The sequence below is a fragment of the Talpa occidentalis genome, unplaced genomic scaffold, assembly GCF_014898055.3.
Source record: "Talpa occidentalis isolate TD23 unplaced genomic scaffold, MPIMG_talOcc4v2.1 talOcc4.5, whole genome shotgun sequence".
Lineage (NCBI taxonomy): Eukaryota > Metazoa > Chordata > Mammalia > Eulipotyphla > Talpidae > Talpa > Talpa occidentalis.
The window spans coordinates 42,600,606-42,626,031 of NW_023604861.1; the positions used below are offsets into that span (position 1 = coordinate 42,600,606).

General features: G+C 41.9%; 1 protein-coding gene across 5 annotated transcripts in view; it reads left to right on the forward strand.

Annotated features, from left to right (window-relative positions):
• Positions 1-25,426, forward strand: part of SLC25A30 (solute carrier family 25 member 30) — an 82,192-nt gene that overhangs the window by 50,775 nt on the left and 5,991 nt on the right. For 2 of the 5 annotated variants that reach the window (XM_037527005.2, XM_037527000.2), the window contains exons 1-8: positions 6,183-6,251; positions 12,312-12,432; positions 13,601-13,748; positions 17,462-17,556; positions 19,407-19,492; positions 21,406-21,501; positions 22,863-22,987; positions 24,067-24,205. In XM_037527005.2, coding sequence (XP_037382902.1) covers positions 12,369-12,432; positions 13,601-13,748; positions 17,462-17,556; positions 19,407-19,492; positions 21,406-21,501; positions 22,863-22,987; positions 24,067-24,205 — 753 coding nt within the window. In that variant the 5' untranslated portion in view covers positions 6,183-6,251; positions 12,312-12,368. Of the gene's footprint in view, positions 1-6,182; positions 6,252-12,311; positions 12,433-13,600; positions 13,749-17,461; positions 17,557-19,406; positions 19,493-21,405; positions 21,502-22,862; positions 22,988-24,066; positions 24,206-25,426 lie in introns of those variants that run through there. The other 3 variants (XM_037527003.2, XM_037527006.2, XM_037527001.2) reach the window with 2 other exon arrangements.

Here is a 25,426-nt window from a genome sequence, read left to right on the forward strand (position 1 = left end):
TGGGCTCTAATCCAGGGACTGGTGTCTTTTACATAGGGAAATTTGAACACAGAGACAGACACAGAAAAATACCATGTGAAGGCAGAGGCAGAAATTGGAGTTACATACTCACGGGCCAAGGAATTCCAAGGATAGTCGGCAGCTTCTAGAAGGTAGGAGGGAGATAAGGAAGTATCCTCCCTTAGGGTCTTTGTATATCATGACCCTGCCAATATCTTGATTTTGGACTTTTTGCTTTCGAAACTGTGAGCGAACGAATTCCTGTTTTTTAAAGCCATCCACTTTGAGATAATTTGTTACTGCAGTCCCAGAAAATTAATATACTGGCCAGTGCCCAGTGAGGACCTGAGGTTGCCAACAGCCATGCGAGTGAGTTTGAAAAAGCATCTTCTGAGCCTGCCCAACTGTCAGGTTGAGTGAACTTGGAAGTGACATCTCCTCCAGTCAAGTCTAGATATGATTGCAGCCCCAGTGCCATCTTGTGAGAGATGTGGAACTGTTAGGGGGAAAGGATGTCCTGTACAAACTCCACAAATAAGTTTTATGGAGTCCACCTCCACTACAGACCAAAGAGATCCAAGACACCAAGAACTACAAATCCCATAATGGCATCATCACTGAAGGGAGAATTACTGGGAACTGAGGGGAGTTAAGCAGCCAGGTTTGGTATATAACCAGACACGTGGGCCTTGGGGGTCTCTTGGTTTTTCTCTGGCTCTCAGCATGCTATAGGTGTAACAGGGTGGTCCCCAGGAAAGGGGGAGGTTCCCTGCCCCACCCAAGGGAGGGTGGAGCTGAGCAGGAAGAGGAGAAGCTGCAGAAGAGACTGAGGAAGGAAGCAGGATGGAGCCAGGAGACCTGGAGGAGGCGCATGGAGCCTAGAGACACGTGAAGAAACTGCGCTTGTCTTTTGGTCGTGGACTGGGTGACACAGATGTGGGTGAGACCCGTGGGGAGATGACAATGGCAGCTTTTATCTTGATGTTGATTTTGCTCTTTTCCTTCCGGGCTTGTCTGGTTGTTTCTGACCCTTTTCTGTGGGTCCCCACTGGAAGATGCTTTAGACTTGTGGCAGGCTTTGGGGCCTTGCTCTGGGCCGATCCCATATGGATGGACTTTTACCCACGAGGGGACGGGTAACTTTGGATGCTTCATTTAGAAACTAGACTCTTTGCCTTACCTGTATTGTTTCCTAGTTTAATTAAAGTTCCTTCTCATTAAAGTCTCATATGTTTTGTGTTGATGCGGCGGATGGCCGAACCCATTTAGAATAGGCAGGTTTGCGGGGTTTGGGCTGCCCCTCTCCCTGTCCTATAACATAGGGATTCCAGCTAGGTGGAACTGGTAGGATGCATTCACAGATTTATCTCCCTCTCTCCTCCCTGAGTTATTCATTTTTTCCTTTCCCCTTCTTTTGTAAATAAACCCTTTATTAACATTTTTGTGTGTGCCTGCAGTTGAGTTTTATTATAAGTGCCTTTTAAGTGCATGGGTGAGGACCCACAGTCAGGCAACCCATTTTATATTGGGGTTGCCCTGTAACAGAACCAAAGGTACTTACCTTAGCCCATTCTGGATTTCTGACCCATAGAAACTGTGAGGTAATAATTGTTTGTTTTTCAAGCTGCTCAGCTTAGTTATCCAGCATTAGATTATTGTATGTAGGTATTTTAATTTGGGGAAAATGAAACAATAAACTAGAAACTGACAATGATTACTGATAGTGTTAGGGGGAAATAATGTCCTGAGCTAATCCCATACAGGCTTTATGGACCCCACCCCCACTCCAGACTAAAGCCATCAAGACATTGGGAAAGACAAATCCCATCACCACCAAAGGGAGGGTGGCTGGGACCTGAGGGTGCAGTTGGGCAGCCAGGTTGGAGATAAAAACCAAACACATGGGCCTTGGGCTGTGGCTCGCTATCGCTCGCCTCCTGGCTTCACGGCTCCTGGCTTGTGGCCAGCTCTCAGAGTGCCATTTTGGGATTCCTGATCGGCGGATCGGGTAGGACTCACTTAAAACTTTATCTCCCACTTTTCTCCCTGAGCTGTACATTTCCTCATTTCCCCTTCCCTTGTAAATAAACCTTTTATTAACCTTTCGCGTGTGCCTGCAGTAGAGCATTGATAAGTCCTTTTAAGCGCGCGGGTGAGGACCCACAGTCAGGCACCCCGTTTTGTATCGGGGTTGCTCTACAACAATAGGTGGGTGGGAACAGAAGGCAGGAAATAGGAAAAGAATGTTACTTATCCAAGGATAACATTTTTAAGATTTATTTTGAACTATGTGAATGCTCTATATACTCAAAAAATAAAACTAGCCAAAAAGATGAAAAGGCAGGCTCTAAAACTGATGCAAATAAAAACAACAAACCTAATAGTACATCAAATTAATAGCTTTGCCATACTGAAAAGCAAATTGATTCAAGTAACTTAAATACAGAACTCTGCACACCATTTAGAAGGATGTATTATAAAGATAAAAAAAATGCAAAGAAATCTTGAACTGGAAGTTTTGTTGCTGATGGTAGTGTTGGTGTATTAATTCAACTATTTTGTACATACTGTAGGGTAGAATAAATGACACTAGATTGATGCTGATGAGAACCAAGAATTTTATTGTGGAAGAAGGAAGATAATAAAGATGGAAAGAGGAAGGCTAGAATGTACCTGTGGTGTTGTATTTGAATTGCAGGTATTAGTATGAACTCATGATTTAAAACACTATTTGGCTAAATATATTGATTTGTCCCCTGAAAGGGCCTTGAATAGATGACATCCCAGTAGCAATGAGCATACCAAGTATTCAGATCTATTTTTTGACGTTCCTACTTAAGTTTTCTAATTTCCTAGGGTTTGTCTGCCTAGGGCAGAGAAAATGCAATGAGAGACAGCAGGTCTTACATCAAAAAAGCAAGAAGTGCTCAAAGATTGACAGGATAGATTTAAGGATAAAGGACACTTGGTGGCCAAATATGGACATTTTATCACCAAAACAATAACGGTATTTAATTACAATAACTGCATTAAATTGGGTGAAAAAGAATGCAGAAGTTCACACTACTTAAAAAGGAGGAGAGGGAAGGAAACTGTGAAGGTATCTTTGTGGAGAAGTTTGCCAGATTGTTAGGGTGAACAGGATGTCCTAAAGCTAATTCCATACAGGCTTTGTGGACTCCACCGCCTCCCCAGGCCAAAGACAAAGACACCGGGAACTCCAAATCCCATCACCACCAAAGGGAAGGTGGCTGGGACCTGAGGGTGGGGTTAAGCAGCCAGGTTGATATAAAAGGCAGACACGTGGGCTTTGGAGGGGTCCCCCATTTTGGCTCTCCACCAGCTAGCAGCGTCTGGCCAGCTCTGAGAGTGACTTTGGGTTTCCAGGTCGTCGGATCAGGTAGGACGCATTAAAGACTTTATTTCCCTATTTTCTCCCTGAGTTGTACATTTTCCTTATTTCCTTTTCCCTTGTAAATAAACCTTTTATTAACCTTTTGTGTGTGCCTGTAGTGGAGGATTAATAAGTCCCTTTTAAGCGCGTGGGTGAGGACCCACAGCCAGGAATCCGTTCAATATCGGGGCTGCTCTATAACAAGATCACCTTGACCAAGTGATCGAACTTGGCATCATGGATACTGGGACAAAGCGACACTGCCTTCCCATGTGTAGTAATGGCAGGCACACACTTGCCCTGAATCTAATCACAAGGAAACAATTTGTTAAATCTAGAACTAATATAATCTACAAGACAGTTGGTTTGAACTTTTTAAGTACGTCCACGTTATGAAAGATCAAAAAAAATACTAAAACTAGGGTAGAAGACTAATGGAGAGAGTAATAAAATCCAAAGCAATGGTTGAGTCTTGAGTGAAAGGTTCAGTGCAGTAAAGAAAAGGAGAGCCAGGCTAAATTTCTCAAAGGAAGGGAAAATTTACTGCGCCCCGGGCAGACCTCACAGACCCAAGGTGGGGGTCAGTGGAGCCGAGCATGTTGTCAGGGGGAAGCAGGTTTTTACAGGGTGAGAAAAAGTCAGGTGCGAGACTGGGTTCGTAGGGCTGGAAAAAGTTTGTAGGGCACAAAAAGATTTGTAGGGCGGGGGGAGTTTCTTTGAATCCTCTAGGCAGGCTTCCGCATTCCTATTCTGCAACAAAAGAATGGTACTATGAAGAGTATTCTCTTATCTACATGCTAGCATTTCACAGCATTTGCATTTCCTCTCATGATACAGGTTTTTCCTCTGAACCATTTGAAAGTTGCAAGTGACACAGCTTCGCCTCTAAATGCTTTATTGTCACATGAGAGAAATTTAATACCATTTCAGTTATATCCAATATAGTGTTCATATTTAAATTTCCTTTGTTGGAAATTTCCATGCCTCCTGCATGGACCTTTCATTGAGTAGCTCTGGAATTGAAAAAAAAGAAGTGTGAGTGAGTGTGTGTATGTGTGAGTGTGTGTGTGTGTGACCATTTGGGACAACAAAGGAAATTTATTTATTAATTTACTTTAAAGATTTATTTATTTATGCATACAAGAACTGGGGTACAGGCCAGAGGTGTGGGGCGGGGTGAGAGGATTCACCAGAGACAGAGTGGGGAACAGAACAGGCAGATTGACTGAAATACACTGCTAAGGGGAGCAGTGGGCGAGTCAGGAGAGGTCTGCTGTGCCAGAGGTTGCGGACAGCTTCATAGGTTGCATCTTAACCCCTTGTGCCACCAGGGAGGCCCAACAAAGGAAATTTAAATATGAACACTATATAGGATATAACTGAAATGGTATTAAATTTCTCTCATGTGACAATAAAGCATTTAGAGGCGAAGCTGTGTCACTTGCTGTGGAACCAAGCTTAGCCAAGGTTTCGCCATTTTGTATATCCTCCATCTTGATATGTGAGTCCTTGTACAGCTGCATTCCGGAGATAGTTTCAATAGTTACAACCCTCACTCCACTTGGTGACGAAAAAGCAGACCACCCCAGCCGCCAATGAGGGCAGTCCTAGCCATAAATGGGACAGCATCTCTAACTGTCCAATCAGTTTGAAACTGTAACCATGTGCGCCAAAATGCCTTTGTAGTAGCCAATGAGTAATTGCCAGTTTCTTTCAAAATTCGTGCTGCTCGTGACCCTATAATAGACCCCTGCTTCCTCTGTTCGGCGCTCTCGCTATCTGCCACTTCGTTGGTAGGTGCCGTGAGTCTGGACTCCAGCCGGTAATAAACTGCCTTTTGCATGTGCCTCAGCTGTCTTTAGATTCTTGGAGGCTATGCTTGCTGAGTCTGCTGATCTTGGGCACAACACTTGCAACTTTCAAATGGTTCAAAGGAAAAACCTGCATCATGAGAGGAAATGCAAATGCTGTGAAATGTTAGCATGTAGCTGAGAGTATACTCTTCATAGTACCATTCTTTTGTTGCAGAAATAAAGTCTAGCCTTTTACCCAGGCAGGGGAAGAACAAGCGGTACTGCAGGAATGGTGACATCAGGAGAAACTTTATTACTCATGCATGAGGTCTCAGACCTGGGTAGTCCCATAAGGTCTGAGCACCAGTCTGGGGACAAAGGGTTTCTTTTATACATAACCATCTTACATTGATAACATTGATTAGTTAACATACAAATTCTTGACACAGGAAAAGGGGAAGGATGCAGATCTTTGAGGATGGCCTGGGACCTCAATCAGCCTAGCAGGCTGCCAGTCCTTAGAAATGTTTATTAAGGAAGCAAACTCGTTATTTACATTTCCAGGTCTATGATTCTTTAACCAGAAAGATTTCCTTCTCTTAGCAGTTCCCTTTCACTTTCAACTCTTCAACCTTCAGTCTGCGATCTTCAAACTAAAAAGTTGGGATTTTTTTTTAAAAAAGCAAGGTTTTTCCCACCTAACAGCTGAGATTCACACGCACACAGGGAATCACCGCGGAGTAGAGCCACGAGGCCATCGCAGCCAAGTGCCAGCGCGGGCAACCCCAGCGGGGGCGGGCGGCCGGCCGGGGAGCGGGTAGCCCTACGCCCCGCCCCTCGGCCCGCGAGTCGCTGCCGTGGGCGTGGCCACGGCGGTAAGCGGCCAATGGGAGCCGGGGGCGGGGGCGGGGCCGAGCGGAGCGCAGCCTAGGCGGGACCGCGCGCAGGCTCCTGGGACGCCCCCTTCGCGCGCCGGCCTTTTCTAGCCCTCGCGCGGGCGGTTGGCTCCGGTGGCGGCGGAGCGGGAGCCGGAGCCGGAGGAGGCGCAGGGCCGCCGCGGCCGCGTAAGTGCTCCCCACCCGGCCCCCGGCACCTGCTCCGCGTCGCTCCTCCCAGCGCCTGCCCCCGCGCGGGGACCCGCCGGCGCGGAGCTCCCGGCCCCCTGCGGCGCGGGGTGGCGGCCGTGCCTCAGGCCGCGGTCTCGGGGACCCCGGCGCGGCCGGCGCGCGCAGGGGCCGCCTCTGCTCTCCGGCCCGCGCGCGGGCCCGGGCTCGGTGGGGCGCGAGGCTCGGCTTTGCCTTGCCTGCCGCTGCCTCGGCCGGGGTCCGCTGGAGCCCCTGCGCCCGGCCCTCCGCGCTGAGCGGCGGGGAGGCCAGGCGCGATCTGCGCCCCCCGCGTGTGCGCCCGGCTCCCGCCGGCTGTGCCCCCCGCTTCTGCGTCCTTCCCACTCGCGGTTCCTTCGGGGTGTGCAGCCCGGGCGCCGGCAGGGTTCGTGCTCTGGGAAAGGATACGCTGTACTTAGAATTGCTCCTGGAACCTTCCAAATTTGCTCACGTTTCAAAGGAGGCGTCACATTCATTTGCTCGGAAAGTTAATGTGGCGCTGGGTTTTCGCGTCTCTAGGCGTAGGTGATTTCATTGAAACTCTTGGCCACGATGAGCATTATTGTTCCTTCGCCAGAAAGGAAGCAGTGTCCGGACCGCCTTGCCTCCTGGAGAGGCTCGGTGCTCCCATGTGAGAAAAGTTAGAAGCATGAATGCTGGTCTTTTGTGACCTTGGGCTTAGTTGACTGGTAGGGAATGAGATGTGATTTCTAAAACTCCCTTTAAATCTGATGTTTCATCATTCTGTGATTAGCTGATTTTTCTTCTGTCCTTTAAAAAAGGATGGGACGTAGGAAAAGGCAAGACAGGCAGCCCTGCAGGGGAACAAAAATTTGTGAGTATGCAAATGTTTGGAGACAGTGATTACAGCTTAAGACTGCAGATTTAAACTGATCACAAGTAAATTGAAAGAATTTGTCCAGAATTTATTACATAAGAGAAACTTGGAAAGCTTTCAGAAGTTCCAGCAGCAATTACTTGTATTGCCTCTCTTTGCAGCTGTGCAAATGAGGTAAGGAGAAAATAAATACTGATAGAAAAAGTAGCAGAGAGGGTATGTAACTTAGCATATACTTTAATTTGCGTAGACATTCCCACACAGGAAACAGTTTTAAAAAATAGATTTTTGCATAACCCCTGTAGGAAAATCCAGCATTTATTTTGAATATACAGAATTCTTTACCCCACCCCTGATATATATATATATATCATCTATATATAAAAATTTTGCATCTATATTTTTAAGCAACATTGGAAAATAGCGTTTGCTTTGTGGTACGTAGATATCCATGTAGGTCATTGTGTTTCTTCAAGGAGACTAGTTTGAGACATAACTCTTTGACTAGAAGACACTTTTCCTCTGAGTCTATTTCTTTAATTGTGAAATGTGAATTGATATTTACTTCATGAGGATCACATAAAACCCTTTTTGTGGAAAACGTACAGCGGTGCCTGACCTATTAGGCATTCAGTAACAGCAGTTCATGTTAGTATTGTGTTCACAGTACAGTAAAGAGAAGTGATCACTGGATTTAGGTCTCATTGGAGGGTATGGCCTAAAGGGGAGGGCAAAGCGGGAAGTAATAGACAACCACTGATGTGCTGACGCTGGAAGTTCTGCAAAGTTGTAATCCTTTTCCTAGATCTGGGGCCGAAATGCTGCCCAGACATGAGCATTATTAAGGACACATCAGTCTCCCTGACTGTTGGTCTGTCAGTCCTGCCATTTCAAAAGACAGGGATTTTTCCCAAAAATTGTGCTAGGAAGTTAAGGACTGTGTGCCAGGAGAAATCTGACACAAAGAGGTCAAAAAGCAAAGAAATGGTTTCTTTACTGAACAGAGATTTCAACCTAAGATACTAAAACCTGGTCACAGCTAGGTATGGCCAGCACCACCTCTTTTCCAGTCTTAGCTAGAACCTCTTGTTGGAATGTTTGCCCAACTTACTGATGTTCTTTGGTTGTTATTTAAGCCAAATTTTTCTTTCTTTTACTCAGTAAACATTAAACTGGGAAGGCACAGTGGTTAGCTGCTTAGGATTAGTGTTGTATTCAGAGAGGAAAAGAACCAAAATGTTATTTTTACCTTCTCCCTAGTTCTGTAGAACACAGGTAACTTTAGAACATTGTAATGAATAGAAAATACTCCCTTACAGTTTAACCAGGGATGTAAAAGTGGGCTCTCATTTGTGGCAGCTAAGTTTATTGGGATGGTACATCTGGTAGCAGCTGATGGGTGTTTGCTCTATCCATGATTCAAAATCAATGGGTGGGCCTCCCTGGTGGCACAAGGGGTTAAACACCACACTGTGAAGCAATCCGCAGCTTCTGCAGCATGAGTTTGATCCCCGGCCAGTGAGAGAGATATCCACATGGCAAAGCAGACTTCTCCTGTCTTGCCTGCTGCTCCCTTTAGCAGTGTATTTCAGTCAGTCTGCCTGTTCTGTTCCCCACTCTGTCTCTGGTGCATCCTCTTACCCCCCACATCTCTGGCCTGTACCCCAGCTTTGTATACATAAATAAATAAATCTTTAAAAAAAAATCATGGGGCGGACTATCTGGGTGTTGTGCTGGTGGGTGTGATGTAAGAAAGACTTCTGAAGGGGGAGATCGATACCTCTAAAATGCAAACGTTGTAAACCAATGTTAATTTAAGACAACAAGCAAACACAGAAGGCACGTCCTCAACTACTAAGAGCTCTAGTTGAGTTTGTGCATGTGCATATAACCCAGAACCTCTGGATTTTAATCTGTGTAAAAAATATTAAAACTGACAGAAGAAAAGGTGGCCACATCTCATTAAAACAAACTAGAGCAAAAGCACCTCCCTGGTGCACAGTGCTATAAAGCTGTCCGCAGCCTCTGCAGTGCGGGTTCAATTCCCAGCTGGCTAGGGAGATTCCCACATGGCGCAGCAGACCTCTCCTGCCTTGCCTGCTGCTCCCCTCAGCAGTATATTTTGGTCCTTCTGCCTGTTCTGCTCCCCGCTCTGTCTCTGGTGAGTCCTCTCACCCTCCTGTGCCTCTGGCCTGTACCCCAGTTCTTGTATAAAAATAAATCTTAAAAAAAAAAAAATGCAAGTGGTGGTAGGAAATCAAAAAGTTAATCAGTGATAAGTCATGAGATCATATGACAATAGTATTTTAAAAATTGTTTGCTTTAAAATTAAAGATCAGTTATAATCCTGTTTCTTACAAGTTTTTGTTTACAGTTTGGAGGATACCTTTTTTGTATATGTGTGTGTCTATAGGTTCATATATGTATATGCATACATAGTACATATGTAATACATATAGGCTGCTAAAAATAGTATATAAGCTGAATAAAAAGAATCAGCTAAAATGTTATCTAAAATGTTAACTACTTAATTAAGTAGTAAAATAAGTATTCCAAGGTGTGAATTGACCATCATTTATTTAACTCACTGATATTTTCAGTAGCAACATGGATTTGTGGGTTTTCCCTGAGATCTTCCTTCAGGAGGTGGGGCCCAAGGGTCTGTATATATATATTTTTTATTTATTTATACAATCGCTGGGGCATGGGAGGGTGAGAGGATTCACCAGAGACAAAGTGGGGAGCAGAACAGGCAGACAGACCAAAAGCACTGCTGATGGGAGCAGCCGGTGAGACAGGAGGGGTCTCCTGCGCCATGTGGGACTCTTCCTGGCCAGCCGGGAATCGAACCCTCATGGCAGAGGCTGCAGACAGCTTCACAGCGCTGTGCTCAACCTGCTGTGCCACCGGGGAGGCCCCCTAGAGTCTGTATTTTTTAAGAAGCTACACATTCAGATTAAGAACTACCTATGAAGATTCCTCTGTTCTACATAGCTGATGCATATGTAGTATCATGATCAAGAAATTAATCATGGAGGTCCCAGGGAGGAAGAAATGGAGAGCAACTGGTTCATGGTTTTCTTTTGGGGTGGTAATTCGAGGTGGTGGTTGCATCATATTGTGAATATACTAAGTGCCACTGAATTGTCACTAAAAGTTTTGTATAGTATGTGAATGTCATTTCAGTAAAACTGAAAAAAAAAAAAATGAACACTCTTTGTGTACTATGTGGTGGAAAGGTTAATCATTGCTGTTTAGATTACCTACCTTTGGAATACTATTTTTTCTCATAAGATTTTTTTTTTAAAGATTTATTTATGCATACAAGAATTGGGGTACAGGCCGGAGGTGTGGGGGGGTGAGAGGACTCACCAGAGACAGAACGGGGAACAGAACAGGCAGATCAACCAAGATACACTGCTGAGGGGAGCAGCGGGCGAGATGGGAGAGGTCTGCTGTGCCATGTGGGTTGCTCCTTGGCCAGCCGTGGATTGAATTCGTGCTGCAGAGGCTGCAGATTGCTTCATATGCGGTGCTTAACCCCTTGTGCCACCAGGGAGGCCCCCCTGTCCATCTCTTTAGATTCCCCTTTAGGTCCCTTATATTTTCTCTTGGTTTAAGCAAATTGCTTGACCCTGTTGAGACTGACATTCTATAGGTCTCTCGTGGAAATGTTGACTTGGAAAAATCCTAAAACTAAAACTTTCAGTGTAAAATCACTGGCCATTTTTCCTACTAATAATGACTATAGTAAAATTAAGAATTTTATTTTAACCCAACAGAATTTTCATTGAAAAAATATATATTATATTATATTATATATTATAATATATATTGAAAGGTTTGGCGCGGTAAAGAAAAGGAGAGCCAGGCTACATTTCTCAAAGGGAGGGAAAGTTTATTGCGCCCCTGGCGGACCTCACAGACCCAAGGCAGGGGTCAGTGGAGTCGTGCGCATTGTTAGAGGGAAGCAGGGTTTTATAGGGTGAGGAGAGGTCAGGTGGGAAACTGGGCTCCTACGGCGGGAAAAAGTTTGTTGGGCGGGAGGAGTTTCTTGGGGCAGGTAGAGGTTCTTTGTCTGAGAAGAGACTCGTAGGGGGAGGGGGGAGGCTCATGGTCTGAGTCCCCCAGGCAGGTATCCGCATTCCTGCCCCCCAGGTGGGCTTCCTGGTTAGCTCCTGCATTCTGGCCTCCTGCATGGACCTTTCATATATTATATATATTATATTACATATATACATTCAATGAAGATTTGTGTTAATTTGCTCATGTTTCAACTCTTAACCTATATGAGGCCAGGCTTACCAACGAAAATGGCGTAAAACTGCAGAACATAAGGCCTGTGGGCAGGTGGCTGTGGCAGGCATGCATGTGCTTCACAGTGAGTGAAGACCTGTTAGGGAAAAGAAGGCAATATTTGTTGAGTGTGTTTTGGTGTCAGGTTTATAATATGTATTTAATCCCTACTATAGGCCTAAAATACTGGGCATTTTATTTAGTTTAGTGGACTGTACCCCTACTTGGTTGTGATGGTTGCTTTGATGATGATGTTTATGAAGAAAAACCCAGAGATTTACAGGAACTTCCCTAGGAAGGAAGTGGTATGACTTTGACCCTAGAGGGCCTCTTCATACATAACAAGTTACCTCCCAGCTGTTAATACAATATGAAGAAGAGAGAAGAAGGCCAACAGAATAGAAACTGGAAGTATGTTTTGATAATTTTTTAAGTAATTGTCATTTTATCCTGTGAGGGTGCTTTGCAACATTTTTCTACTCCAGTGCACCTGAGGGATTCTATTATCTCCCTTGAGAAACTCAGTAAAACAGTAGAAACAAATAGCAAATAATTACTGAGTGAAGAACAACTTTATGATGAAATAAACCACTCAGAAAATACTCTCCATGTACTACACTGAATGCACACTCAAATATCAAAGTATCAGTTTATTTGATATCTGAATTACTGAATGAGAATTAAGGTAATGATAAAGTAAGTGTAGTAATTGATGATTTATTGGGTTTGTTTACTGGGTTTATTGTTTTATTAAGACAAGGCTCCCCTTGGGAAGTATGTGTGTTGGGGGGAGGTGTTCAGTGATAGTATATGATAGTACTCTCCAAGTGAAACACAAGGTTTAAAGAAGAAACCGCCCATAGTAACTTTGAAACTTTTGTTTCCAGGACAAAACCTGTTGGAGACTATGTTTCCATGAGTCAAAGGAGAAAGAACAGTAGAGAATGTCAGCCCTCAACTGGAAGCCTTTTGTGTATGGAGGGCTGGCCTCCATCACAGCTGAATGTGGTAAGGAGCCCAGGGTGCTGGAGGCGGTTTGCTTGCTGCTTGTGATCATGTTTAAAACTTAAGGTTGCCTTCTGGTATCTAATTGTGAATGTAGTTCAAGCACAGAATTGAAGTCATAAAACATTAATCTCAGAATTCAGAATTTCCTTCTTTCAGTATGCTTTTAAGACAAAAAATGTCATTTTGGCTCCTTGCTTAGCAGTTTAGGGTTTGAAGTTGAGTGGGCAGAAAGTTGAACTTGTCAACCAAACAGACATTTTATGACTGATTTTCCATTTACATCTGTTCCACTTTGCCACTATTAACAAACTTGACTGGAAAGAGATTTGAGTGGCGCAAAGGTCCTCTCTGAGCCAGATTCAACTGATTATCATTATTCAATCCCTTTCCATGATGTTTATTACCCAGAACCTATTCGTGACTTCCTCACTAGTTGAATTACACATCAGATCCCATTTATGCCTTTGTTTCTTGATGTACCTGGAGTCATTTATTCAACAAATGTTGACTGAACAGCTATCGAATGCCACTTACTGGTTTGGACACTGCATTTGCTTCCAGGGCTTCAGTCCCCGCTCTCCTGGGGCAGGGGCTGCCCTGAGGAGGCCATGTGAACCAGGCCTGAGGGGTTGAGGCACATTTACCACCCACCACCACCACCACCTTGGGCACTCTGTGCTGGACTCTCCCACAGACACAATTCATCAGCCTCACTGAGGATGGATTTTATATATTTGGGTGGACTGTTAAGTACTCGAGCAAACATTTTTACCTGTATTAACATATTTACTTTTAGACTGTGAAGCACAAAGTGAAAAACTTTAGAAAATGAACTTTTACCTCTCTTTATTCATATTGAACCCAATTTTAACCTTCACTATATGAGAAATGGTAACTTATGTTTAAAATGTTTTTCTTATTTGTTTGCATCATTCCATGTAGTCATGTTCTACAGCAATGCAACCACCTCAAATCCTATGGAGAATAAAATGAAAAATAAAAATGTACATATAAATATGTTTATGCCTTTAAAAATCTTTTGGCTCCTATTTTTTTGTAGAAAAAGTATTGCAAAGTATGTACCACTTCTTTCTTTTTATGAACTCAGTAATAGATTACAGTGTATTCTTTATTTATTGGAATTTCCTTTTATTTTGAAATGTGTAAGGTACATTTCCAATTGACTTAACCAAGACACGACTCCAGATTCAAGGCCAGACGAATGATGCAAACTTTAAGGAAATTAGATACAGAGGAATGTTGCATGCTTTAGTGAGGATTGCCAGAGAAGAAGGGCTGAAAGCACTGTATTCAGGGTAAGTAGACCTTTATGCATTTATATTTCACACTTGACCTTTCAAATGAATAGACTTAAGACTAAGACTTGGAGAGGAACAAAAAGCTGGAAGTATATTTGAAAAGAGCAGAGCAGGTAGAGTGGTAGATTTTTCATTTCAACTTTATTTTTATATACTTTATGTATTTTATGTTGCAAATGTGGTAAAACTTTTTGATAGTCAAATATAGAAATAATAGTAAAATTGTTTGTGTTTTAGAAGTCCCAAAATTCAGTGTTTTACTCTGAAAATAACCCTTTTCTCCTGTGACTATTCTGAATTACTGAGATTTTTGCCATATTGCAAATTGGGCCTCCTTGGTGGGGCAAGGGGTTAAAGTCTCAGCACTGGCAAGCTATTGCCAGCCACGGCTGCCTGAATTCTATCTCCGGTCAGGGAGCTACCCACATGGTGCAGCAGACCTCTCCTGGCTCTCCCGCTACTCCCCTCAGCAATATATTTCAGTAGATCTGCCTGTTCTGCTCCCCACTCTGTCTCTGGTGAATCCTCTCACCCCTGCATGTCTGACCTACACCCCAGTTCTTGTATGCATAGATAAGTAAAAATAAATCTTTTTTTTTTTTTTAAAAGAAAATGTCATAGTATAGTGTTTCCCATGGATAAGATTGTTGTGAACTACTTTAAAAAAAAAAAACTTCATTTTATTAATTTTTATTTATTTTAAGATTTATTTATTCATATAAGAACCGGGGTACAGGCCAGGTTCGTGGGAGGGTGAGAGGATTCACCAGAGACAGAGCAGGGAGAAGAACAAGAAGATGACAGAAATACACTGCTGAGGGGAGCAGCGGGCACGACAGGAGAGGTCTGCTGTGCCATATGGGACCCTCGCCGGCTGGCCGGGATCAAACCGGCGCTGCAGAGGCTGCAGACAGCTTCACAGCACGGCACTCAACTGCCTGCGCCACGAGGTGAGGCCCTTGAACTACTTTTCTTTTAATAAATAGTGTTGTAGACACAGGGTAGAAAAGTGAATAAAACAGGACCTTGCCTATGTCAGAGGCTTGAGGGGAAGAGAACTGATTTGGTTGGTTTCAAAACAAAGCAAATTTGGTTGGTTTAAATAGAGATTAATGAAGATGCTACTTAAAGATGAAGGGAACAAATGAAGGATATTGAGGTACACAGAAAGTGAGAAACAACATGTTATCACTTTTAGGTCCAAACAAATCAGGATAGTAGAAATAGTTTTAGCCTGCTCGGACTAAGCCTTGAAGGAGCAAATAGTAGTTATCAAGGGATGTGCCCAGGGAGAGGAAGAAATGCCTCTATTTCTTTCACTTCCCTCCTTCCCATCTTTTATTGTCTGAAGTCAGAAAGCTGGGAAACCTGGTGATGTATTCCGTAGGCATCAGCCTCTTTATGCACAATGGGACAGAAGTGTAAGACGTTATCTGGGAGGACAAATGGGGACCAGCAACAATATAATATACTGTAATGCAGGAACTGTTTTGTGGGGACAGCAGACATGTGAACAGAGTTGCAGAGGAGTCCGATTAAATACTAGAGCCTAGTAGAAGAAGAGCGTCAATCCTGACTTTGGGGAAGTGCAGGGATTTTCAGGAAAGCTACTCAGTCCAGGAGGTGCTGGATTTGATCTTGAAGGATCAAGAACTAGCCAGGTGAAGTTAGATGGGAGCTATATTCCTGTAGAGCCAGCAGTATATTTAAGAGAGCATGGTATATTCTAGGAATTGCGCATCATCCTGCATGGATGTAGTGTGGGAGTTGGTAAGTAGCAAGAGATAGAGTTGAGGCAGTAATAGGGGGTCAGAACATGGACAACCTCAGGCCATGCTAAGCATTTTGATTTTATCCAAAACACCTTAAGTCCCAGATTGGTGCCATATAGCCCTTCCACCCACCTCTTCCAAAAACCCAAAAGGTTTTTGGTTTTTCAATTGAGTCCATATTTTAAATGTGAGAAATTATACACAAAAGCCTGGCATTCTTTCTTCTCAGGAAAAGTTAACATCTGGGACTACATACATTCATTAATGATAATAGTAATTGTAATTAGACATGCTTTCTCTGGTTTCCAGAGTCTCTACCACTCACATAGTGCGTGTGTGTGCACTTAAGACCCCACCTGTTTCACTCACTCATGGCATTTGCCTGGTAGCTAGCTGTAAGCCCTTTACTTTGCTCTTCCTGTGACATACAGAAGCCACTGAAGGATTTTAAATAAGGTACTGATATGTTTCCATTGTAAAAAGAAGCCTACCTTCCACAGGGAGAAAATTAGAGGCTGGTGACACTGGAAGTAGGCTGATATATAGGAGGCAGACATGGAGGATCTAAATTGAGGTATTGTGGGATGGAGAGAAAAAAGACAGACTAGAGAGCTGTGTAGGGCAGAGTATTGACAAGTTATGATTTTTTCCTATGAGGTGTTCTGGGGAAAAGGGAGATGAGGCTGATGTCTCAATTTCTGGTTTGCACCGATGTGTAGATGGAGGTTTCAGTCTCAGGTTTAGAAAACAAGAGGAGAGTCAATTGTTTGGAGAAGCAAGGTAATTAGTTCAGTGTGGTACACTTAGTCTGGAGGTTGGTGTGGGACATGTGAATTGAGAAGTCTAGGAAGCAGTTGGAAATGCATTTTGGATCAATGTTGGAAACATGAATTTAGGAGTTAGCAATCTTTCATAGGAGTTGAAGCCTGGGAGAAGTTGAGGGCATCCAGGGAATGAAGCAAGAAGAAAAGAAAGAGAGCGTAGGACAGACTTCTGGGGAACAGAGGGAGAAAGCTGCAGACAAAAGAAAAGAAATGGGAGAGGGTGATGTTTTGGCACCTCAGGGAGGAGACAGCTGCATGTAGTGCATCATCAAGTATAGCAGAAGTTACATAAAATACTAATTGAAAGGCATTGTTTAATTTAGCAACAAATATGTCAGTTGGTCACCTTGGTAAGAGGAGTTTTGAAAAAGAGGGTGAGGGAAGAAGCCAGCTTGCTATTGGAGAAAGAAGAGAGAAGTTCAGAAACAGCTGAAGTACAGATGCCACTGGGGTCAGGAAGGGTAACCTGAGTGAGAGGAGATAATAAAACAGCACCCCCTAAGGAGGTAGGAGGTAAACTGCGGAGCAACAATGGAAAAACATTAGATGCCTATGGAGGCCAGATTTCACCAAAGACCTTGTATTGAGAGAGGAAAGCCTTTCATTTTGAGATGGATAGGCAAGTAGAACACCATGTCCACTTATGTTTTCATCGCAAACTACTAATTTGCATATATTTAACCAAACTATTTACTATTTATATTTTTATTGAATTTTGAATTTTAAGAAATCTGTCTTAGGGCCTCCCCGGTGGCGTCGTGGGTTGAGCACTGGGCTGTGAAGCTGTCCGCAGCCTCTGCAGCGCAGGTTCGATTCCTGGCTGACCAGGGAGATTCCCACATGGCGTGGCAGACCTCTCCTGCCTCACCCGCTGCTCCCCTCAGCAGTGTCTTCGGTCCGTCTGCCTGTTCTGCTCCCCACTCTCTCTGGAGAATCCTCTCACCCTACCGTGCCTCTGACCTGTAGCCCAGTTCTTGTATAAATAAAAAGAAAAAAAGAAATCTGCCTTAGTGTAGTTTCATTACAGAAGGCAAATGTATGTCGTATGTCCTTGTGTGGGTCTCTTAAAGGATATTAAGAACTTTTTTCAGCCCTCTGTATGTTGATTTGACAGCATTGCACCTGCGATGTTACGCCAGGCTTCCTATGGCACCATCAAGATAGGCACTTACCAGAGCTTGAAGAGATTATTTGTTGAACGCCTAGAAGGTGAGGGGGGATTTTTTTCCTACTTGTGGGCAGGAGTTAGCTTGTCTTTTTTTTAAAGTGGTTTTGGAAGAGATTTTCTTTAGCTTACTTGTGAGTTTATTACTTCTGGGGAGTACGCTAGGTATAACAAATTGTGCTCAAAGCAAGCCAATTTTCAGCTGATGTTAAGAAAGTACCATTTAGGCACATATTAAAAAAACTAGCAACAACAAATGTTGGCGAGGGTGTGGAGAAAAAGGAACTCTTCTGCACTGTTGGTGGGAGTACAAATTGGTCCAACCACTATGGAGAGCTATGTGGAGATTTCTGGACCTACTAAACATAGAGCTTCCATAGGATCCAGGAATTCCACTCCTAGATATTTACCCAAAGGACACAGAAACATCAATTCCAAAGAGCACCTGCACCCCTATGTTTATAGCAGCACTATTGACAATAGCTAAGCTTTGGAAACAACCCAAATGCCCAAAAACAGATGACTGGATCAAGAAGATGTGGTACATATATACCATGGAATATTACTCAGCATTCAAAAAAGATAAACACATGGAATTTGCAGCAACATGGATGGCGCTGGAAGGGATCATGCTCAGCGAAATAAGCCAGAAAGAAAAAGAAAAATACCGGATGGTCTCACTCATAGCAGGAATCTAGAAAACTTAAATAAGGGACCAGGAAAATGAATAACTATAAGAAAGTGAAAATCAAAATCACCAAAAAACTATGAACCAGAGACATTCTATGGGGGGTAGAGGGCGGGAGGGAGGGATTGGGGTCAAAATAAGGGGGTTGCAATTGTATGGGGAATATAAAAATAAAATTTATTATAAATAAAATAAAGATGTTACTGAGGTGTAAAAAAAAAAAGAAAGTACCATTTAAAAGGAGCACTGTTAAATTTTAATGAGTTGTGCTCATCTACAAAATGTCTAGACTAGAGGATTTGTTACAATTCTAGCCAATTTAACATTTTCTGAAATCATGGGAATCATCACCTATTTTTCAGTAAAACATGACTATAGTCCATAGAATTAAGAATTCTTGAGTTATAATATTCTATTGCTGGTTGATTCTGTGCTTTGCTTTAATCCATACAATTTTTTTTTTTTTTTTTTTAAACATGGGATGAGGGGCCTCCCCTGGTGGCGCAGCTGTTGAGTGCTGGGCTGCGAAGCTGCCTGCAGCCTCTGCAGCGCTAGTTTGATCACCGGCCACCGGCTAGGGTCCCACGTGGCGCTACAGACCTCTCCTGCCACGCCCGCTGCTCCCCTCAGCAGTGTATTTTGTCAGTCTGTCTGTTCTGTTCCCCGCTCTGGCTCTGGTGAATTATCTCACCCTCCCGCGCTTCTGACTGTACCCAGTGCTTGTATAAATAAGTAAATAAATAAATCTTCAAAAAAAAAAAAACACCAAACATGGGATGACCACTAGTCTTAGGTATGTGAGGGTGATGACCAGGGGCTACGAGGCTTTGGAGGCATTTCAATATACTTCAAATTAAATATGTATGATGTGCTTTAGATTTTTATCTCCTCATTTTCTCATAGGAGTATATCTTTTTTGTTCTCCTATCAGATATACCAGATATAAATTCATAGTCTGTCTTTACATCCAAAATTGGATTGGTAGATGGTTCCTTACTTGTGTGATAATTCACTTCTTAGATATCAAGGAATTTCCCTTTAACCAGCAAAATTCCTAATCCTTTTAAAATTTCTTGATGCAAAAAGTATATATTTCTTTGTTAAGATGAATAAATGGTATATAAATGAGTTTCATATCTGTTTGAGTTTACTTACATAAAGAACTCAGTATATATGAAAAGTTAAATAATACATCTCTGTTTGCAGATGAGACCCTGCTGGTAAATGTGGTATGTGGAATTCTCTCTGGAGTCATAGCCTCAGCCATTGCTAATCCAACTGATGTTTTGAAAGTAAGCAGTGCTATCTATGTTTTATAGGTGTATTTACCTTCCACATTTTGTTATTGAGAACAATTTAGATAATGAAAATCTTTGAATACAACATACTCTGTATATCTGTGAATCTGTTTATAACTAATGGAAACTCTTATAAATATCCACCGAGTAAATTTCCCACTGATAAAGATAAGCTCAAAAGTAGAGCTCATGGGCCTCCCTGGTGGCACAGCGGTTGAGTGCTGGGTTGCTAAGCTGCCCGCAGCCTCTTCAGCACTGGTTTGATCCCCGGCTGCTCCCCGGCCACCGGAGGAGGGTCCCACATGGCGTGCAGACCTCTCCTGCTGCCCGCTGCTCCCCTCAGCAGTGTACTTCAGTCCTTCTGCCTGTCCTGCTCTCCGCTCTGGCTCTGGTGAATTCTCTCACCCTCCTGCGCTTCTGATTGTACCCAGTGCTTGTATAAATAAATAAATAAATAAATCTTTTAAAAAAAAAGTAGATTTACCTATTAAAAAAAAAAAGTAGAGCTCATTTTTGGAGATGAAGTTTTTGGTGACTAAACAAAAAAAATTAGGTTTGGATATATTTTAATTTAATTTTCATTGAAAGTCTCCCTTGTTTTATTGATTTATTAAATATAGATGGGCTGCAAGTTTTACTTATGAACATTTCTGAATGTATTATGTTGTGCATTAATTTTGTTTTAGGAAGTACTAATGAAGATGTTTGCTTAGCACAATTAGATATAACACATTAGATGACCTTGTTGACAATACCAGATAGATAGCCTCTTTAGTCCCTTTGGAATAAGGCAAAGGAATAACTATTAAACAGAGTAAATATTTGGTATGAGTTATGTTTTGAACCCTCTCAGGATATTGTCTTCCTCCTTCCCTCAATTACTTAACAGAATTCACTACTCTCTACCTTTTACCAGTGGATATACTATGTGCTTAGCATCCACAAAGAAATGAAACAGGGCCCTACCTACAGAGTCATCAACCTAATGGGAGATTCTTACAAGATTGTAAGCAGAGTATATTACAATTCTCACAATGAAGTTACACATGTGTAAAAGTACTTTTGTCATACCTTTACCCTGTGTTGGGGTTAGAGTGCTAGAGAAATTATCCATATTCCTATTAATGCTTAAAACATGTATCAGGGCTTATAGAAAGTCAGTTCCTGCATTTTGGTTTATTTTCTCATGTTAGCATGACAATAACAGTTCCTTTTACAAGTTGAAGGTAATGTATTTGTTCCCCAAACTAAAATAAGGTACCAATTTTTCTTTAGTGAGAAGTCTTTTTCATTTGATGCAAAGAGTTACAGCAAATGTTATTTTTATGTTGGAATCTTGGTCACATGAATTCCAGGGCTGTTGTAAATTCATGGGTAAGTTCAAGTGTAACAGAGTGTAACGGTATCATGTGGCCATCCCCTGGCCAACTGGCCTGCATGCTTTTGGTTCAGCTGATTGAAATAGTAGTGGTTTAGAGTAACTAATGTAAGAAATATGCTTGCCCATTCTTAGTCCTGCCAAGTACATTGAATATTCTTATTAATTATATTAAGTCTATAGAATTACTGTCAGGTTCTCTTTCTGCTTAGTAATCTATGGGGGATATAACATTTTCTTTCTTTTCAAAAGACCATAAAAAAAGTTCTTTTTGACACTTGACTAGCTCCGTTATGCAGGACTCTGGATTCTACTGGATGCTTTCTATTGAGTCTGCATTGTCTTAGAATGAATCCTTATAAATTTTTAGTTTGCTGGGAGTATTTTAAGCTAGCATTATAAAAGTACTTATGTTACAGTTTTTTTCATTAATGGTTATTAACAACATATTGGATGATTTTTAGATGTCTACATTTGGGGAGAAATGGACTTGTTTCCTTCTCATGTTGGTCTTTAAAATAATCTCCAGATTCGGATGCAAGCCCAAAGCAACACCATTCAAGGAGGAATGATAGGCAACTTCATTAACATTTACCAGCAAGAGGGAACAAGAGGACTGTGGAAGGTAAACTTGAAAAACAGATCAGGGCCTCCCTGATGGCCCAAGAGGTTGAGACGCAACCTATGAAGCTATCCGCAGCCACTGCAGCATGAGTTCAATCCCTGGCCAGGGAGTTACCCACATGATGCAGCAGTTACCACATGACTCGCCTGCTGCTCCCCTCAGCAGTGTATTTCAGTTAATCTGCCTGTTCTGCTCCCAACTCTGTCTCTGGTGAATCCTCTCACTCCTCACACCTCAGGCCTACACCATAGATCTTGCATAAATAAATAAATAAATCTTTAAAAAAAAAAAAACAACAAAAAAACAAAACAGATCCATGCAACTCTCCTGCCCACCTGTATCTATGCAGGTGTCTCTTTTTTTCCCCTCTTCCTAATAAACCTGCCCTTTTCAAATGTTAAAAAAAAGGAAAAACAGATGCAACTAGCTTATTTTATTTCCTTCTTTTTTGAATTTATTCTTTCCTATTTCTGTCATTTTTTGTTTAATCCAAGTGGCATAATGGGCTAAGGGGTGAGGAGTGACATTTGCCCTTGATGATCTCTTCTTCCTTAATTTAACTCTAAAGTGAAAATATAGAGCCTCCCTTGTGGTGTAGGGGTTACGTCTCAGTGCTATCCTAACTGTGGCCTGAGTTCACATATGGTGCAGCAGACCTCTCCTGTCTCTCCTACTGGCCCCCTCAGCAGTGTATTTCAGTAGATCTGCCTTTTCTGCTTCCCATTCTGTCTCTGGTGAATCCTCTCACCTCCCGCACCTCTGGCCTACACTCCCGTTCTTCTATGCATGAATAAATATATAAATCTTTAAAAAATAAAATGAAAATATAGGAATAGGTCATGATTTCAAAGTAACTTGAATAATTTGTGTGTAAGCTATTCTCTGAAGGTCAAACACTTTTGTTTTTTAATTCTTACGGAAATGATCTCTTGGTTACAATACATTGATTTTTGATCTGTATGGCTTCCCGGCTCTTCAGCGAAGACTGTGTTATGATCAGGCAAGCCCTGGGATGGAGTGTCATTTCCTAGAATTTGAGTGACTTGCAGTTCATAGAATAGACTCTAAAGGTCATCCACTATGATCCTCTCAGTATGAAAAAGAAAACTGGAGGCTCTGAGAGGTAATTTGTTTTCACCAAAGGCTAGCCAGGGTTATACAATTAGTTCCTAAATCAGAATTAAACTTTAGGACTTCTGACTTCTTATCCTCTGGTGTTTCCTGCTCTGTCTCCCTATATCTTTATACCAGGAAAACTTAAAAATTGGTCATAGTTAGTGCAGTAGAATATTGCATATTGACAAGGCTTGTTCTGTGGCACTCTTATCTGAAACATCTTTATTATGAATATTTTTATCCAGGGTGTGTCCCTTACTGCTCAGAGGGCTGCCATTGTTGTTGGTGTGGAGCTGCCAGTCTATGACCTCACCAAGAAGCATCTGATTCTCTCAGGCCTCATGGGAGACACTGTATATACCCACTTCCTGTATGTTTATGGATTTTTAAAAAAATTAATATTTTAGGTATGCATGAGTTTAGGGTATACATGTAATACAAATTTATAGAAATGTAAAGAATGTTTACTGTAACACTTATTTTCTCATAGCTTTTTTCTCAAAAATTACAGAAGTAAATTGGGAAAAAATAAAAGTCCTTATAACTTTACACAGAGTACCAATCTTAACAGTTTGATATGTACTGTCCAGGTGTTTTCTTTGTTTTTTTTTAGGTGTTTTCTATGAATATGCAAATAAGCCTATGAAAGTGTATTGTATGTACCTTTTTAAATAAGATCATGTTTTGCAGTCTCTTTTAACTTTTTTCAGCTTTGGTAATTTAGTAATATAATTCAAATGTCTTTTAATTACAGTAAATACAGACTTCATTTACTTTAATAATTGCAGTTAGTTTGTATCAGATTAGGATATATCATAGTTTAATTCATTTAGAGTCCATTTAGAGGGTCTTTTGGCCATTTTTTGGAGACTGTTCTGATTATTATCACTAGGGGGAGTACTTTGGCATTTACGAGGTTGATGCCAGGGATGCTGCTAACCTCTTACAATGTACAGGACAGACAGCTACAACAAAGAATTATCTGGTTCAGAATGTTAGTGTGGAGATTGAGAAATCCTACTTTGAGTTAGTTCGTCGCAAGTATCGGTCTTTGTGACATTAAAAGTTGAGTAGAACCTGAAACTCCTGGTGGGCATTATAGTGAGAAAATCTTTTTTTCCCCTCTGATTGCTGAGAACGAAATGCCTGCTTATGGTGAAGAGATGTAATAGATTATCTAATTTAAAGGACAGACCTTTATGTTTCTGATTCTTAGACATTCCAGAGCTTCAAAGTTATTAACTGAGCTAGAATCTCTTAAGTCAGTGTAAGCAGTACTGATATTAAATTTTGTGCAGTTTTCTCTATATGGACGTCATCTTTGATACATCTCATCTTGTTATACATTAGTTTAACAGTAGTTTGAGGGAGATGTATTTCCTGTTTTTGGCAGTGGTAAATAGCTCAATGGTAGTAACTTCTTGTTTTCCAATGGTATCTTATTTATAGTTCAAGCTTCACCTGTGGTCTGGCTGGGGCCCTGGCCTCAAACCCTGTCGATGTTGTGAGAACACGGATGATGAATCAGAGAGTTGTTCGAGATGGCAAATGCTCTGGATACACAGGTACCCTGGACTGCTTATTACAGGTGAGAATGAATGTCTGTCTGCACAGGGCTGTGAATTCCTTTCATAGCCTGTTAGCTTTCATGTTACCCACTGAATAGTTTCTGATCATGCTTTAAAGCACAGGATGTAGAGCAAAACAAATCTCTGGGTTTGTCACTTACAGTTGTGTGACTCTGATCAAGATAACAGATTCTCTATAGCTTAGGGAAATGGGACAGTAATAACACTTATATATTGCTATGTACAAAATAAAGGAGATAGTACCTATAAAGCAGTTAGTCTAGTGTTTGGTATAGTAAGTCCCTATTGTTAGTATAATTAATTCTAACAAGGACACTGTTATGAAATAAGCAAATTTATTTTAATCATTTACATTCTAGTGGGTTGCTTCAGTTGATGAAAGTGCTGTGTGTGTGTAATAAAAGAGTGATGCTCTAAAATGGTACAGAGTTTTTGCTACACAGCTGTTGAATCCTTGGAAGTTTTCCAAATGTGACCTGAAACCATTCCCTTTTTGCAAAGGGCAGGGAGACTCCAAACAAAAGGCAGAGCACTTCAGATTGGTAGGTGGCAGTTTTAATAAGCAAGGGAACTTTCTTATAAGGCTTATTTTCGGTGGCTGCAAGAGAAGTGCTTTCCCCTACCATAGAGGCCTTAACTGTGCCCAGTCACATATACAGTAACACATTTTCTCAAGGCTGTAACCTTGAAGCAGCTTCTGGGAACCCACATTCCAAGGGGAGGGGATCAGAAGCCTCCAAATGCCTGGGTCTAGCTGTCCAGTCAGCAGGTTGTCACATAATCTCAATTGCTTTCTCCAAAAATGGGTCTAGCTTTTTCAAATAGAAAATCTAGATAAATATTTAAGGGTGAGAAAGTTGACATATTTTCTATGATTATAGAACTGTCTCCTTCCAAAATTTATCTTCTTACTACAGAATCAAGCTGGAATGAATATCCTTCATTTAGACATCTCTCAAAGGAACATATCAATCTAACTAATTCTCAGTTTAAATACTGTCCTTGAGGAATCAGAGTTTACAACTGTCTCTCCTACTAGATTGCTAGCAGCCAAAGATGGGGGACTGCTTTTGTGGCTCCCAATTTCTAGCAAATCCCTAGACTTCAAGTATTGCTTTGAAGGAAGCAAAGATGCAGATACCCCTCAGAGACATCAAGGGTTCTTTTCCAGACCACTGCAGTAAAGCGAATATTGCAATAAAGTGAGTCACATGCATTGG